Source organism: Podarcis raffonei, chromosome 3 (genome assembly GCF_027172205.1).
Source record: "Podarcis raffonei isolate rPodRaf1 chromosome 3, rPodRaf1.pri, whole genome shotgun sequence".
In the NCBI taxonomy this organism is placed as follows: domain Eukaryota; kingdom Metazoa; phylum Chordata; class Lepidosauria; order Squamata; family Lacertidae; genus Podarcis; species Podarcis raffonei.
Window position 1 is genome coordinate 97,435,850 of NC_070604.1, and position 17,213 is coordinate 97,453,062.

A 17,213-nucleotide genomic window follows, 5' to 3' on the forward strand; every position below is an offset into this window, starting at 1 on the left:
TGTGCCTGTGCACACAGCACAACTTTGAGGTAGTATGCAAAATAAGAGAGGGAACCCTCAAATAAACGAACAGAATGAAAGCACAGAAAAAGGGCTCTCATGCTATTGCTGTAACACACTGTTTAAGCACCTAACTTTCGGAGAGTCCAAAGAACAGAGCTGGGGAGAAAGAATTGGTGACAGGACACGAGAAAGGGTATAGTCCGCACCATCTCCAGGCACAATTTCCAGTGGCAAATAGTAGGTACTGTATATACCAAATGAGTCTCAGCACATGTTTTACCTACCACCTAATTTTCCCCGTTTCTATTTCCGTAGATTTGGAGGGTGACGCAAGGGCAAATATTTAAGGAAACACCATTTTGCACATTTTTTTTAAAAAAATTCACTGTATTTATTAGTTGCCCAGTGACTGGATGACATAAAGTATATAATAAAGCCATAAAATACAATTTTATATTGCAGTCTGAAGGTGTTGGTGAATCGCTTCTGTCTCTGGTATGGGGCACCTTCTTCTAGTTTAAGTTGGTGCACCAACTTCAACCTCACTGAGCAAAGATAGGCAGACCTCATTGATCCATCCCTCAGATTAGACTTCTGTAGTTCTGTAATTGTGCCTGGGGATCCCTCTGAAGACAGTTCAGAAACTAAAATCACTCCCAAATGCACCTGTGAATCTACTACCTAGTCCTGGGTATTATGTTCACATTACAGCTTTCCTTTGTCAACTGCATTGGCTCTCAGTTAATTTCTGAGACCAATTCAAAATACTGGTTTTCACTTTTGAAGGCCTTCAGAGCTTGGAACCAGGATATTTAAGAACTGGTTACCTAGGGTATGCTGGTCCATACACTAATATCTTCAAAAATTGCTTTTCTTTGGGTGATCTTGCCATCTCAGGTGCAATGGTAGGCTACTCTGTTGTGGCACCCAACTATGGCATGCTTTCCCCAGGGATGTCATATCTGTAGACAAAACCCTTTGTGATTTCCCCCAGCTTTTATGCTGCTTGGTGTTTGTTTTCAATGTTCCTGGCTGTTCTTTTATACTGTGGTGTTTTAATGTTACACACACACACACACACATTTTGTAAGCCGCCCTAGGAACCTGTTGAATGCTAGGTTATATATAAAATTAATTTTTAAAAAACAAATAAATTGTAAGGTGGTTTGCTGTCATCGAGATCAAGCTGAATTGATTTAGGATGTTGTCTTTATTAACTAACAGTCTACCATCCTAGCTTGTTTATAACATTAAATAATTATGCAAAGATGTTGTTATTAACACTGTATTATTGATATAATTACAGGGGTATGGTCACAGCCTCGTCATATCACAGTTAGCTCTACAGTAGTTGAATTATATTGGGATGAACCGGAGCAACTTAATGGAATTATTTCTCAGTATCGATTGCTTTGTAATGGAGAAGAGATTTTCAAGGGTGGTAAAGAAAATCTAAATTTCACTGATTCTGGCCTGCAACCAAATAGCAGGTAAAATGGCAGAGGTGTCTAATAAGTGTTTAGTATAATGTATTTATATCTTCCGAAAATGTTCGAACATGATCTAACTGTTAGACCCCATATATGGATATCTCTTTAGCATTCCTATGAATGCTGAGGGCATGATAACACCTGAATTTAGTTTTCCAAAGCTTCACATGAAACAGATCAGCAGTGCTGTTAGCTCATTAGTTATGTGTGAGGGCCAGTAGACAGTAGACTGAATCCAAATGCCACTCCTCACTCTAGTGAGAGCAAGTGATCTGTGTAACCAAGGATTATGATCTGTTACAGACACACACACACTTACACATACATACTTATAACAGACACACACAGAGAGAAATGCAGGAAATTTAATATTACTGGCATCTAACACACATGTTTTATGATGTTCATTCATCAACCTAATCATTTCTAAAATTTAAAGTAAATGTGTTCCAAATAACTAAAATATTTGATTATTTTGTGAACATTTCTTTCTGTCCTCCACTCACTGCACCCCATTGTTTGTTTATAGATATGTTTACCAGCTAGAAGCCAGCACATGGGGTGGGAGCAATACTAGTGGCAAATACATTATCCAAACACCTGTGGCAACACCAGAGGAAATCCATACCCCATATAATGTCACAACAATTGATGCACATTCCATATTTGTAGCTTGGGAAATTCCTGGTAAGCATGAGTTTTTGTGTACTATATAACAAATGTGGGATATGTATTAAATGAGTTATCTGTCTGCTGAAGTCATCTGCTTTTCATGTTTTTGGTTTTTGTGATTTAGGAAGGAATGGTTCATACCAGTGTTGGCCCTACCATCCTTCCTTAAGTGGCAGATTTGGATTTATCATTAAAAGGAATCGATATATGTATGTATGATATCTTGGTTCCATTGAATTCAATGGGACATACATTCAGGAAACTTGATACCAAATTACAGCATTCATTTGTTACAAGTGTGGCCATAATTACAGGGAGGAGAAATATTTGGGTTTTCTCCTTCAGGCACCAAAATGCCTTCAGCCATCTCTGGTTTGTGATAAAACAATAATAATTAAGCAATAGAATCGGCTGTATTGCCTTCGAATTGAGGAAATATAATTTAATGTCAGATTGTGAATTTTAATTTAATAGTGATCATCTAGTCATACCATCTATGACTTATGAGCAATTGATTAATTCATTTTAATTTGGCTTCAGACAGTTATTTATTATCAGAGCCTTTAAAAAAGAGGAACCGTATCCTTGTTCTCCTTTCTCTGCTGAGTTCATGACAAATGCAGCCAATTCTGGGGATGTCTGGTCTCCAAAAAGAAAGCATTAACAACCCCAGTGTAGTGTCTGTTTGTCATACCAAGAGTTGCTGAGTGAACTCTCAGGCAGTGTACTGTTTAGTATGAAATTTAAGTTCTTGTTACACATCCTCTGTTGGGCCTCTACCTCGTGATACTTTCCCCTCAGACTAGAAGGGCTCCATCTACTAATAGCTGATCTTCACCAGCAAGTGTGGTAATCAGCTAAACTTTCAGCTATTTACCCTCATTATATGGGTATTCCAACACAATGGTGGTTAATATAAATGTAATGTTCCATAACTATGGTGACTTGCTCCATTCTCATGTTGTGTGTGGCTCTGCAATCAATAGTTTTCAACTGCTGAAAAATATGAGGAATTGTGTATACGAAGGAGATTGTACTCTCATCATTTATTTCAGACAGAAACAGGAGGCTATATCTAAAATGGTTATGTATTGAATCTGAATTTTATTTTTTTCCGTTTCTAGCTTCTTTAAATATATTCTACTAATAATACTAATGGGGCATTTTTCTATGGAGTCTTTCTTCATAAACATTTAAAATACTGTACTCCCACCTTGCAGAAAAGCCACGGAATGACAAGAGGATATAAAAACATTCAATATAAAGTTACCTGGTAAACATTTGCACTCATGCTTGGAATAGTAAATATTCCTGTGATGCCCATTGAACCAATGGTTAATAGATCTATAATATCCTGAGCTGTCAATCTTTTAGTTTTCAGAAGCACAAAATCCATTATAGAAATGCTATAATATATGAAAAAGATTAAAATCTTAAATTAAACTTTTCCCCTTCTACTGCCTAGAAGGATTTAGAACCCAGGAAGAAGGCAGGTGAATTTGACTTATAATCTACACTTGATTTCATTGGAAAGTGTCTCATACTGTCTCAGTTTTGATAATAAGTTTCACTGAAAGCTTTGAATATTCACTACTACAAATATGTTTTGTTATCTTCTTGAAGCCTGATCCTATGCAGAGTTAGCCATGGCTAAGTCCATTGATAATGTGCCTAACTATGTGTTAATCACACAGAAAGAATTAAAAAGTCAAAATAAGAAATCAAATGATGTGCATGTTTCATCAGAAAATGGGCTTCTCTCTCTTCTCCCATCCCACTCTTCCCCCAGAGTTTCTGAATTGTATGCATTTGTAAAAGGTTTAAGGGAAAAGCTTAATTACAGCAAATTCACAAACATAGATGCATATGCCTACACAGAAGGTATTTGTGAAAGCAATAGTATATCTCTGAGAAGCAGGAACAAGCAGTGTGAGGGGAAATATGGGAAGCCAGCCACTGATAATAATAGTAAGCTAACTAAGGGGAAAGAGAGTCTGAGGTAACTGAAGAAAAACAGGACAGGCATGAGGAACCAATGCACCATCCATATATTGTTGGACTCCAACTCCCATCATCCTTGACCACTTGCTTTGCTGGAGTGGGCTGGTGGGAGCTGTGGCCCAACAACATCTGAAAGGCTTCCTGTTTCCTGCTACTGAAATATTTATTTTATTTAAATCATCTGAGAGATCTGCATTGGTTCCCAGTACGTTTCCCAGCACAATTCAAAGTGTTGGTGCTGACCTTTAAAGCCCTAAATGGCCTCGGTCCTGTATACTTGAAGGAGCGTCTCCACCCCCATCGTTCAGCCCGGACACTGGGATCCAGCGCCGAGGGCCTTCTGGCGGTTCCCTCATTGCGAGAAGTAAGGTTACAGAGAACCAGACAGAGGGTCGTCTCGGTAGTGGCGCCCACCCTGTGGAACACCCTCCCTTCAGATGTGAAGGAAATAAGTAGCCAACCCCATTTTTAAAAGACATCTGACTTCAGGGAAGTTTTTAATATTTAATGCTGTATTGTTTTTAATACTTGATTGGGAGCCGCCCAGAGTGGCTGGGGAAACTCAGCTAGATGGGTGGGGTATAAATAATATATTATTATTATTATTATTATTATTATTATTATTATTATTATTATTTCTATACCACTTTTTTTAAAGAAAAATCAAAGTAAAACATTGCGGATAAAAGTCAAATACAGTGGTACCTCGGGTTACAGACGCTTCAGGTTACAGACTCCGCTAACCCAGAAATAGTATCCACTGCCCAGTACAGTAACCTCCCGCAGAATGCACCCTTGGGCCAATCCTGCATATGAAAGCCTCATTCTCATGCGTTCCCACCAGCCATGCAGATAAATAATTCCCAAATGTTAGAGAAAATGTTTGGTCTGCAAAAATACATAGGAGCGTTAAGCGTAATTTACAATGGCTCATTCATCCATCTCCATTTAGGGCAATGGAATGTCATATGAAGAGCAACATACTGTAACTACTGAGGAGTACTGAGCAATTTTGAAACACACAAAAACATGACAAACCAGACTCTCTCCCTGGACAGCAAAAATACAACTCCTGGTTACCACCCAGTAATACATCACTCACTTTCTCCTACTGAACAGAGTGGTAGGTTATAGGGATTTGCAAAGAGAGAGATAAACAACGTCTTGTTTCATAGGAATATTGGCATGATGAATCACTTCTATGAGTTTTCTAGCAAAAAGTAAGGTGATGTCTCACTGTCCTGGATCAGATTGGCTCTCAACGACTAAAATTGCATGGGATTGTCAACCCATAAAAATGAGGCCTGGAGGAAATGGCTGAAAGTATGACTGGAGGGTGTCATGAAGGGATGGCAATGTTAGTAGCAAGCCAAACCTCTGTATACAAATATGATGTATTACTGGCAAGTCCCCCCCCCCCCGTTTTGTAGGTTTAGTTTTATTTTTCTTTAGACTTTACTTTTTCCATGAATGGATCTTCAGTTATGCATTCAATACATCATATTGAAATACTCTATTTCTCCCTTTTACATTCAAAGGTCAACCTTTATAATAAGGGTTGGCAGTGATTCTCCCATTGAGACAGTCATTTTAATTGATATTGTCTCCAGGAATAAAATTGCTTTTTATTAATCAAGTTTTGATGAGAGGCTAGTTGGCCACAGTATCTTCCTGTCTATGGAAAGTGGCTGCATTCTGGCATTCGATCCCCTTGTCTTCTATAATAAATTAGGATCACATAAGCACCCACAGGATTAATTATGGGCTACCTATCCATGGAGTCTCCTTTTATTTTAATTATGATGTTTCAACAGCAGTGGTGTCTCCAAATTCCATAACTTTATAGATGTCATAATTCAAAACTCCTGTCTAAGCTAAATGGTGAGATGTCCAAGCAGTGGTTAAAGTGATGAATTAAAGGAGAAAAAGGTGTTTGACACACCTCACTTACTATGGAAAATAGGGCTTTAATTTCTGAAAGAGCAAGAGATGCTGGGTGTCGGTGCACTTGTTTTACCAATATGGTACTACGGATCTTATTTTCAGTGGCTGGGGTCATTATGGACAGGGAATAAGTTTGGATCCAGCCCATTGTGTCCTTGAATGCACTCATTAAGTTTTTTCTGATATAAGTAAAGCATGGCCAATAATTTCTCTGAAAGTGATTTTGCCACTGGAATAATAGTTTGGGAACTGAAACTGCCTTGGTTATCCTGGCGAGAGATATACAGGAGTGTGGCCCTCTTAATTCTCTTGGATGTCTCAGGGGTTTATGTTACAATTTGAGTGCTGAATCCAGGTGGGAGCTAGTGGCTTTGGTGGTTTTTATGGTGGCCCTGGTTTTACCTGGAGGATAGGTCTTAAAAGGTGGTGTTGGATGGCTGATGCGCCACACAATGCAGGGTGTCTCATACACTATTCAGCTCCTACATGAAACCATCGGATGAAGTTTTTGGAATACTTGGTCTAGGGCAGCCTTCACTAACTTGATGCCTTACTGCTGTTTTGAACTGCAACCCCCATTAGCCTCAACTAGCAAAACCACATTATGCACTGTAAATTACAGTCATACCTTGGGTTACAGACGCTTCAGGTTGCGTGTTTTTTGAGTTACGGGCGCGCCGAAACCCTGAAGTAGTGGAATGGGTTACTTCCGGGTTTCGGCACATGCACAGAAGCGCCGAATCACAACCCGCATGCGTGAAGACACGGCGCTGCGGGTTGCGAACATGCCTCCCACACAGATCACGTTCACAACCCGAGTGTCCACTGTACACCTCAGTGTGATTTTATTTGTGCAGCTTTTAGTAGAAAATAAGATTGTACCATTAATCTGAATATTTAGCCTTAAAAATGATGATGGAGCCATATATACTGTTTTTTCAATATGGGTGTGTTTTTAATAATAAACACCAGAGGAAATATTTATGTTGAATATTAATAAAATACATAAGATATGTAGCTGAAATCCAACTCTGGAAGATATGGGAAAAACAATATTAGACCACTGGTCATTATTGGGTTTGAATTTTGATATATGCCAAAGAACATGTGATGCTTTTTTTTAATCTGTTGATTTCAATGGTGTTTTAAATCTATACGAAAAAAACAATACCCTTTTAAACCATACTTTCTTACACATTTTTCTTATGAGACTCCTTAGTTTTGAAATGAATTTGAAGGTGCTTTTTTCAGAATTGTCCATTATCCACTGTCCAAATATAAAGAAAAAAGGGGGAAGAGGAAAGCCCAAGATGTTGTTTGATTGACTTGTCCTGTTGCAAAATATGCACCTGCTGTGAAATGAAGTCATGGAGAGAAAAAAGTGGAATAATTTAACTTTTTTATTTGTAAAGATAATCAGGATTTTCTGATTACATCTTAACTTCATAAATGTTAAATAACCTATCAGCATCTAGTTGTTGTAAATTATGAAAAGGAGTATTGCTGGGAATATTAACCAACTAAATCCTTGTTCTTTAGTGAACACGAAAATGCGTTATGGCAGGTTGTCATTGTGCTCACGGTAACTTTGACACCAAATAACAAAACTGCCATTTGCACTTAGGGTAAATTGGTTCACTTGTGCTTTTACTGTTCTTTTTATTCTGACATAAATTTATGAACTCTGGAACTAACCAAGTCGTGTGGTTTCCCAGCTGACTTTAACAAATCTGCCCATTTCATTCCATTCACTCATCAAACCATCAATGCTGTGGTAGTTTCAGACTCGCCGCATATATTTTAAGACATAGGCACTTTTCTGACCGCCACATTTCCATTTCCTATGAACATTTGCCTTTCTTGTTTTCAAAGACATCAGCTGATGGGGGAAATATGTTACTCAGAAAAAGAGGGCAAAGCATCCTACTGACAATCCCATTGTTCTTCAACGCATTTTTTACATGATTTGTGTAACATATTCTTGCTTTCTTCCTGAGAAGACTTGATCAAGGCAGTCTGTTTACTTTTAACTTTATTTATTTGGGTTTTTGGCCTGTCCTTAGCAACAATCTAATACGATTTCAGATGTGAATAAAAAGTCCAGATGGCATCCCTCCAACATGCAAAATGGCACCCTCATTTTGGAATCTGCTGTTTTTTCTGGCTACCTAGTGAGGTTGTTCCTATCAGTTTTGAATCAATATAATATAGTGGACAGAATACTAAAGCTCCACTCCTCTCTCCATGTTTCTTTTGTGTAGCTACATTGCACATATATGTGTAACACCCATGCAAGGCTCCCATGAAGCAAGGTGAGGCAGCTGCCTCAGGCAGAATGATTGTCCGGGACAGCAAATCTTGATGTTGATCTTTCTTCCCCCCTTGTTCCTGATGTAGATCTTTTCTCTCCCCTTGTTCCCTGGCAGGGAGAGAAGTGAAGTTTTAGGATCGGCCTCAGGTGCAAAATCTCTTATGCTGTCCCTGATTGGATGGAGTACTGGATCCCCACTCCGTGATTATGCCTAATGCAGTGTTTCTCAAATTTGTTAGACTACAGCTCCCATCATCGTTGACCACTGGTCCTACCCAAATTTGAGAAACACTGGCCTAATGTGTGCCTTCAGTCCAACCTATCGTACAAGGTTTTGGTATGAATAAAAATGGGAAAGCCCGAAATGTGTTGCTTCCATGAGCATTTTTAAGATAGGGCAAGATGCAAGTGTGAAAGACAGCATGTCGTGGAAACCCAGGCTATATTAGAGCTGCCCTACATCCGGGTTTTCCTGGACATGTCCGGGAATTGCTCAGAAAAACGGTGTCTGGGTGGATTTTTGTTGAATCAGCAAAATCGGACGCATGGCAAGTTGGGCTGCTTTTATTTTAAAAATATATACAGTGGTACCTCAGGTTAAGTACTTAATTCGTTCCGGAGGTCCGTTTTTAACCTGAAACTGTTCTTAACCTGAAGCACTACTTTAGCTAATGGGGCCTCCTGCTGTCACTGTGCTGCCGGAGCACGATTTCTGTTCTCATTTGGAAGCAAAGTTATTAACCTGAGGTACTATTTCTGGGTTAGCGGAGTCAGTAACCCGAAGCGTATGTAACCTGAATCGTATGTAACCCGAGGTACCACTGTAATGGTTCTTACAGAGCTTTTTGGCACCCTTCTGTCCACTTGTGGGACAAGTAAGATTGTGCTATATGAGTCTACATGAACCTAAATATGCTTTCATACCTTATGCTTGTGAAATTCTCTGAGTAAAGTATTTCACATCTACCCATAACCCTTTCACTACATTGTTCTGGTTTTGTATAATCTGAAAAGTCTAGTCTACTGAATGTTGGATCCTGTAGAACAGGCATGGCCAAACTTGGCTCTCCAGCTGTTTGGGAGTACAATTCCCAGCATCCCTGACCACTGGTCCTGTTAGCTAGGGATGATGGGAGTTGTAGTCCCAAAACAGCTGGAGGGCCAAGTTTGGCCATGCCTGCTGTAGGACAGTGGTGGACAACCTGTGTCCCTCCAAGATGGTGTTGGGCCTCTGACTCCCATCAGCCCCAGCCATTATGACCAATGATTACAATGACCAATGTCCAGTGATGGGAAGTGATGCAGATGTGGAGGTACAATGGCATGTGTTGATCCTACTTTGAACTTCCACAGTTCAATGGAAGGTCTTCATAGAGACCACATTCATGCAACTATAAACTCATAGAGATATTTCTGGGTGATCAGAAATCCTGGGAAAATAGGGTTTCCAATTCCAATGGAAAGAGCCCTGTGTGTGATCCCACTCCATCTCTCTGTCTGAATATCCGAATAGGGTTTCGATGGCAAATCTTTGACTCTTAGCCAAATGTGTGAAATATCTCCATGCCTGATCATGATGCTTGAGTTGGCATTGGGAAAATTAAAAGTTCTGTCTGTGGTGATTCGTCTCTGTTGCCTGATGCTTGTGACCACTGAAATGCTGAGCATTCATGTGTGAATAAGGTATGTTCATTATTCATGTATGAATGAAGTATCATTATCACGAAACACCATCTTAATCATTCCAGTGCTTCATGGCACAGAGTTCTCCTGTTTACGAGGAAACAAGAAATCATAAAGACTATGTATGTGAAACAGCAATTATCCTATGAACTGTTGTCTGTTTTGTAACAGGATCATTTAAGACTAATTTGCCTTTGAAGTACAACATACTACTAAATGCTGGCAGTACCTCTCCACTTGTAATACCAGTCGGCCAGCCTAACTTTGCTCTCTTGGATGGTCTGGATCCGTACACACAATACGAGATAAGGATACAAGCCTGCCAGGATGGTAAGATGTTAAGTAATTCTCTTTTGTCATCAGCAGACAGTGCAGTTTTGCAAAATAGCTTCTGTTCAGCAAAACAGATAACATCTTATTTCAAAATTGAAGTGAAATGTTTACCTAGTAAAAGCAAAGCCTGACACTGAGTGGTGCATTTTACATTTCTCCATATTATATCATGAATATTTTAAAAGAAAATTTAAAACGTTAGCATTTGGGGGAATGGTAGTCCTTTTTGTGAAATGCATTATGAAAAGCATAAAGTAGGTTGTTTTTTTAAAAAAAAGTCTAGGAGTACACATCAGATACAATCCATTCTCAATTGATGTTACATCAGCAATTTATCTCTTTTTTATTATTCATATAAAGCAGAAGGATTATTGCTCTGTTATTTTGGATTACAAGGAATGCATGAAACCTTATCTAAAGGGATCTGTTGGCATGGGTAAAGCACTTACGGTGGTGGAAGTCTACAGAAACCGTTGATACTGAACTTGAAGCTTCTGGGTATTGGGGACTTGTAAGATTGATCCCATCTTTCAAAAACTTTTATGACGGTCCAAATCAATAATATTTCAAGAATTTTTCCTGCACTGTTTGCCTTTTTTGTATCATTCAGTGAGCAGGGAGTGAGCCTTGGGACTCTGTGCTCCTTCCTCCTCTTGCTTTCTGCCTTCACATGCTAGTCCTTGATAGCTTAAACTACAATTGGCTATTGTTGCCTATTAAACTGTGGTTTAATGTCAGTTTTACTATCCAATATCTTTATTTCATAGCATTCATACACCACTTGATTGTAAAATAAATAAATAACCCTCAAAGCAGTCTACAAAAAGATAAAACAATGTAATCAAGAAAAGTCTACAACCTTATTTAAAAGGTAAAGGGACCCCTGACCATTAGGTCCAGTCGTGACTGACTCTGGGGTTGCGGCGCTCATCTCGCTTTATTGGCCGAGGGAGCTGGCGTACAGCTTCCTGGTCATGTGGCCAGCATGACTAAGCCGCTTCTGGCGAATCAGAGCAGCGCACGGAAACGCCGTTTACCTTCCCACCAGAGCGGTACCTATTTATCTACTTGCACTTTGACATGCTTTTGAACTTCTAGGTTGGCAGGAGCAGGGACCAAGTAAAGGGAGCTCACCCCGCCAAGGGGATTCGAACCGCCAACCTTCTGATCGGCAAGTCCTGGGCTCTGTAGTTTAACCCACAGCGCCACCCACATCCCACAACCTTATTTACAAACAAAAGTTAAAATATTAAGAGATTGAAATTACCCCAACTTTCTAAGCAGCTGGGAAGTAGGCTTGTTTAAACAAGAATGTTTTTTGCAGGTGCCAAAAAGAGTACAGTGAAGGCCCCTCCTTGATCTCAATAGGCAGGGAGTTCCAAAGTGTAGGTGCTGCCACACTAAATGAACAAGTTCTTACAAATGTGGAATGGGTGTTATGTTGCACCTGTAGTAGTGCCAATTCTGCCGATTGAAGCAGTGGAATGGACACATGTGGAGTAAGGCGATCTCATAGGCAAACTCGTACTCAAGTTGTTAAGGGCTTTAAAGCATGCTTTGAATATGGTTTAATATCCTGGATAATAAACTGATGTTAAATCATAGTTCCCTATCTCAAACATAACAGGAAACTGTAGTTTAAGTGAACCAGGATCAGTGTGCAAAGGGAACACATGAAAGTGGGGAACACATTAAAACAGTACTTGTTTCTAGCTTGCTAAACTATGGTTTGGTTCTCAAATCAGTTCTTTATTTGTTTATGCCTGTAGCTACTGAGAGCCATTTCAGTGGTGGTGCCCCAGTTGTGAATTATTCTCCCTAGAGGGAAATGTTTAGAACCTACGCTGTGGTCTTGTGTTAGGTGATGACCTTTTAAATTGATCCCAGGATTTTAAGATGTGTTTTAGTGGTTCTTATATCTTTCACATTGCCATTACCCCATGTTGGTTTTATTCTGGTTTTATACTGTGCTATATTGTTCTGTTTAAAATTATGTATTGTTCTATTTTTATGGTTTTATAAACCGTTCAGAGGACTTTGGTTATTGGGTGATAGCAACTGAAGTAGAAAATAAATGGAATGCTTAAGAATGAAAAGGAAATGTATATTTGATATATTGTTTCTTGGGCATTTGTCAGTCCAAAGAGCATGTTCCAGTGTCCAAAACATGATCCTTAATTGATGCTTTTGTTTTCTTGTAGTTGGCTGTGGAGTTGGTGAACGGGCATATGCAAGGACGGCTGAAGCACCTCCTAAGGATTTGAGTCCGCCTGTCATTGCAGCCACTGGATCGGCATCAATAGAGGTGAAATGGTCACCACCTAGAAAACCCAATGGAATAATTAGAAACTACTTTGTTTACAGGTAGCTTTGGTTGTTGATTTTTTACCCTACTCAGATGCACAATATAGAAACTACAGTAGCACCTTGAAGTTTTATTCAGCTCCAATAATGTTTAAATTATCTTCCCAAGTGCGTATGTTGGATAGCATGGGAAAAATCCACACCAATGTTTTTGTCCTGAAAAAGGGTATCCCACCCCTTGGGGAAGGAATTGGGCTAAGTTTGATTTCTACTGTCACTACAATATTATGGCCGTGGGTGGTGCTGTGATCTAAACCACTGAGCCTCTTGGGCTTGCCGATCAGAAGGTCAGCAGTTTGAATGCCTGCAACGGGGTGCGCTCCCATTGCTCTGTCCCAGCTCCTGCCAACCTAGCAGTTCAAAAGCACGCCAGTGTGAGTAGATAAAAAGGTACTGCTGCGATGGGAAGGTAAATGTCATTTCCATGCACTCTGGTTTCCGTCACAGTGTTTCATTGCACCAGAAGCGGTTTAGTCATGCTGGCCACATGGCCCAGAAAGCTGTCTGTGGACTCCCTTGGCCTGAAAGCAAGATGAGCGCCGCAACCCCATAGTCACCTTTGACTGGACTTAACCGTCCAGGCCCCTTCATGGACCACTGCCTCCCCTTCATGGATCACTGCCTCCCCTTCATGGATCACTGCCTTGCCGTGGCGAAGGGGCTTGAAGAACTCAGAGAAGCTATGAACTACGCTGAGCAGGGCACACAAGATGAACAGGTCATAGTGGAGAGTTTTGACCAAACGTGATCCACCTGGAGGAGGAACCGGCAAGCCACTCCAGTATCCTTGCCAAGAAAACTCCATGGACAAAGACAACAGGCATATAAAAGTTATGACGCTGGAAGATGAGCCCCTCAGGTCGGAAGGCGTCCAACATGCTACTGGGGAAGAGCGGAGGACAAGTACAAGTAGATCCAGAGCTGATGAAGCGGCTGGGCCAAAGCCGAAAGGACGCTCAGTTGCGGATATGCCTGGAAGCGAAAGGAAAGTCCAATGCTGTAAAGAAAAATATTGCATAGGAACCTGGAATGTAAGAACCATGAACCTAGGTAAGTTGGAGGTGGTCAAAAATGAGATGGCAAGAATAAATATTGACATCCTGGGCATCAGTGAACTAAAATGGACGGGAATGGGCGAATTCAGTTCGGATGACCATCACATCTACTACTGTGGGCAAGAAACCCGTAAAAGAAATGGAGTGGCCCTCATAGTCAACAAAAGAGTGCCGAAAGCTGTACTGGGATGCAATCTCAAAAATGATAGAATGATCTCGATACGAATCCAAGACAGACCTTTTAACATCACAGTAATCCAAGTTTATGCACCAACCACTGGTGCTGAAGAAACTGAAATAGACCAATTCTATGAAGACTTACAAGACCTTATAGAAGTGACACCAAAGAAGGATGTTCTTCTCATTATAGGGGATTGGAATGCCAAAGTAGGGAATCAAGAGATAAAAGGAACAACTGGCAAGTTTGGCCTTGGAGATCAAAACGAAGCAGGGCAAAGGCTAATAGAGTTCTGTCAAGAGAACAAGCTGGTCATCACAAACACGCTTTTCCAACAACACAAGAGACGACTCTACACATGGACATCACCAGATGGGCAGTATCGAAATCAGATTGATTATATTCTCTGCAGCCAAAGATGGAGAAGCTCTATACAGTCAGCAAAAACAAGACCTGGAGCTGACTGTGGCTCAGATCATCAGCTTCTTATAGCAAAATTCAAGCTTAAACTGAAGAAAGTAGGAAAAACCACTGGGCCGGTAAGATACAATCTAAGTCAAATCCCTTATGAATACACAGTGGAAGTGAGGAACAGGTTTAAGGATTTAGATTTGCTGGACAGAGTGCCTGAAGAACTATGGATGGAGGCTCGTAACATTGTACAGGAGGCAGCAACGAAAACCATCCCAATGAAAAGGAAATGCAAGAAAGCAAAGTGGCTGTCCAACGAGGCCTTACAAATAGCGGAGGAGAGAAGGCAAGCAAAATGCGAGGGAGATAGTGAAAGATACAGGAAATTGAATGCAGATTTCCAAAGAATAGCAAGGAGAGACAAGAAGGCCTTCTTAAACGAGCAGTGCAAACAAATAGAGGAAAACAACAGAATGGGAAGAACCAGAGATCTGTTCAAGAAAATTGGAGATATGAAAGGAACATTTCGTACAAAGATTACCATAATAAAGGACAAAAGTGGTAAGGACCTAACAGAAGCAGAAGACATCAAGAAGAGGTGGCAAGAATACACAGAGGAATTATACCAGAAAGATATGGATGTCTCGTACACCCCAGGTAGTGTGGTTGCTGACCTTGAGCCAGACATCCTGGAAAGTGAAGTCAAATGGGCCTTAGAAAGCACTGCAAATAACAAGGCCAGTGGAAGTGATGGTATTCCAGCTGAACTATTTAAAATTTTAAAAGATGATGCTGTTAAGGTGCTACACTCAATATGCCAGCAAATTTGGAAAACTCAGCAGTGGCCAGAAGATTGGAGAAGATCAGTCTACATCCCAATCCCAAAGAAGGGCAGGGCCAAAGAATGCTCCAACTACCGCACAATTGCACTCATTTCACACGCTAGCAAGGTTATGCTTAAAATTCTACAAGGAAGGCTCAAACAGTATGTGGATCGAGAACTCCCAGAAGTGCAAGCTGGATTTAGAAGAGGCAGAGGAACCAGAGACCAAATTGCAAACATGCGCTGGATTATGGAGAAAGCTAGAGAGTTCCAGAAAGACATCTACTTCTGCTTCATTGACTATGCAAAAGCCTTTGACTGTGTCGACCACAGCAAACTATTGCAAGTTCTTAAAGAAATGGGAGTGCCTGATCACCTCATCTGTCTCCTGAGAAATCTCTATGTAGGACAAGAAGCTACAGTTAGAACTGGATATGGAACAACTGATTGGTTCAAAATTGGGAAAGGCGTACGACAAGGCTGTATTTTGTCTCCCTGCTTATTTAATTTATACGCAGAATACATCATGCGAAAGGCTGGGCTGGATGAATCCCAAGCTGGAATTAAGATTGCCGGAAGAAATATCAACAACCTCAGATATGCAGATGACACAACCTTGATGGCAGAAAGTGAGGAGGAATTAAAGAACCTTTTAATGAGGGTGAAAGAGGAGAGTGCAAAATATGGTCTGAAGCTCAACATCAAAAAAACGAAGATCATGGCCACTGGTCCCATCACCTCCTGGCAAATAGAAGGGGAAGAAATGGAGGCAGTGAGAGATTTTACTTTCTTGGGCTCCATGATCACTGCAGATGGTGACAGCAGCCACGAAATTAAAAGACGCCTGCTTCTTGGGAGAAGGGCAATGACAGGCCTAGACAGCATCTTGAGAAGTAGAGACGTCACCTTGCCAACAAAGGTCCGTATAGTTAAAGCCATGGTTTTCCCAGTAGTGATGTATGGAAGTGAGAGCTGGACCATAAAGAAGGCTGATCGCCGAAGAATTGATGCTTTTGAATTATGGTGCTGGAGAAGACTCTTGAGAGCCCCATGGACTGCAAGAAGATCAAATGCATCCATTCTTAATGAAATCAGCCCTGAGTGCTCACTGGAAGGACAGATCGTGAAGCTGAGGCTCCAGTACTTTGGCCACCTCACGAGAAGAGAAGACTCCCTGGAGAAGACACTGATGCTGGGAAAGATGGAGGGCACAAGGAGAAGGGGGCGACAGAGGATGAGATGGTTGGATAGTGTTTTCGAGGTTACCAGCATGAGTTTGACCAAACTGCGGGAGGTAGTGGAGGACAGAGGTGCCTGGCGTGCTCTGGTCCATGGGGTCACGAAGAGTCGGACACGACTAAACGACTAAACAACAACAACAACAACAACCGTCCAGGGGTCCTTTACTTTTTACCTATGGTCTGGCAACCTTAAGGTTGTCAAGAAACCAAAGGCCAAGAAGTCATAGATAGGAAACACAGAAACACAGAAAGTTGGACTGGCCCATCCAGCTCAGTATGATCTACGCTGAATGGCTGCGACTCTCCGGGGTTTGACCTATAAAACTGAGGATTGAACCTGACACTTTCTGCATGAGAAGCGTTTGGCCTGCCACTGAGCTACGACTCTTTCCCAAACGTAGCTGTGGATCTAAATTCATATCTTTCATTGAACTTGCCAGCCAATTCTGTGCCTTAAGGTTTCTAGGAGTCTATAAAATTCTGGAATATTCTCCTGGAATATTTTCACCTGCTAATTGTATTGCCAAACACACCAAACCCCTCCTCTGTATAAAGAGAAATAAAATATCTCTTATAGTCCAAGACAAGGCTTTACTCTGCTGGTTTTGTAAATAAAGCTGATGATTACAGCTGCAATTCCACAGCAGCCAGAGAAAGGGAAAACAGGAAATATAATGCAGAAAGTGGAAAATACTGTAAATTGA

At 40.7% G+C, this 17,213-nt stretch overlaps 1 protein-coding gene across 3 annotated transcripts in view; it reads left to right on the top strand.

Moving 5' to 3' along the window:
* USH2A (usherin) overlaps window positions 1-17,213 on the top strand; it is a 427,327-nt gene that overhangs the window by 340,789 nt on the left and 69,325 nt on the right. For all 3 annotated transcript variants that reach the window (XM_053383154.1, XM_053383155.1, XM_053383156.1), the window contains exons 57-60: window positions 1,310-1,493; window positions 2,023-2,180; window positions 10,276-10,434; window positions 12,639-12,801. In XM_053383154.1, coding sequence (XP_053239129.1) covers window positions 1,310-1,493; window positions 2,023-2,180; window positions 10,276-10,434; window positions 12,639-12,801 — 664 coding nt within the window. The remainder of the gene's footprint in view (window positions 1-1,309; window positions 1,494-2,022; window positions 2,181-10,275; window positions 10,435-12,638; window positions 12,802-17,213) is intronic.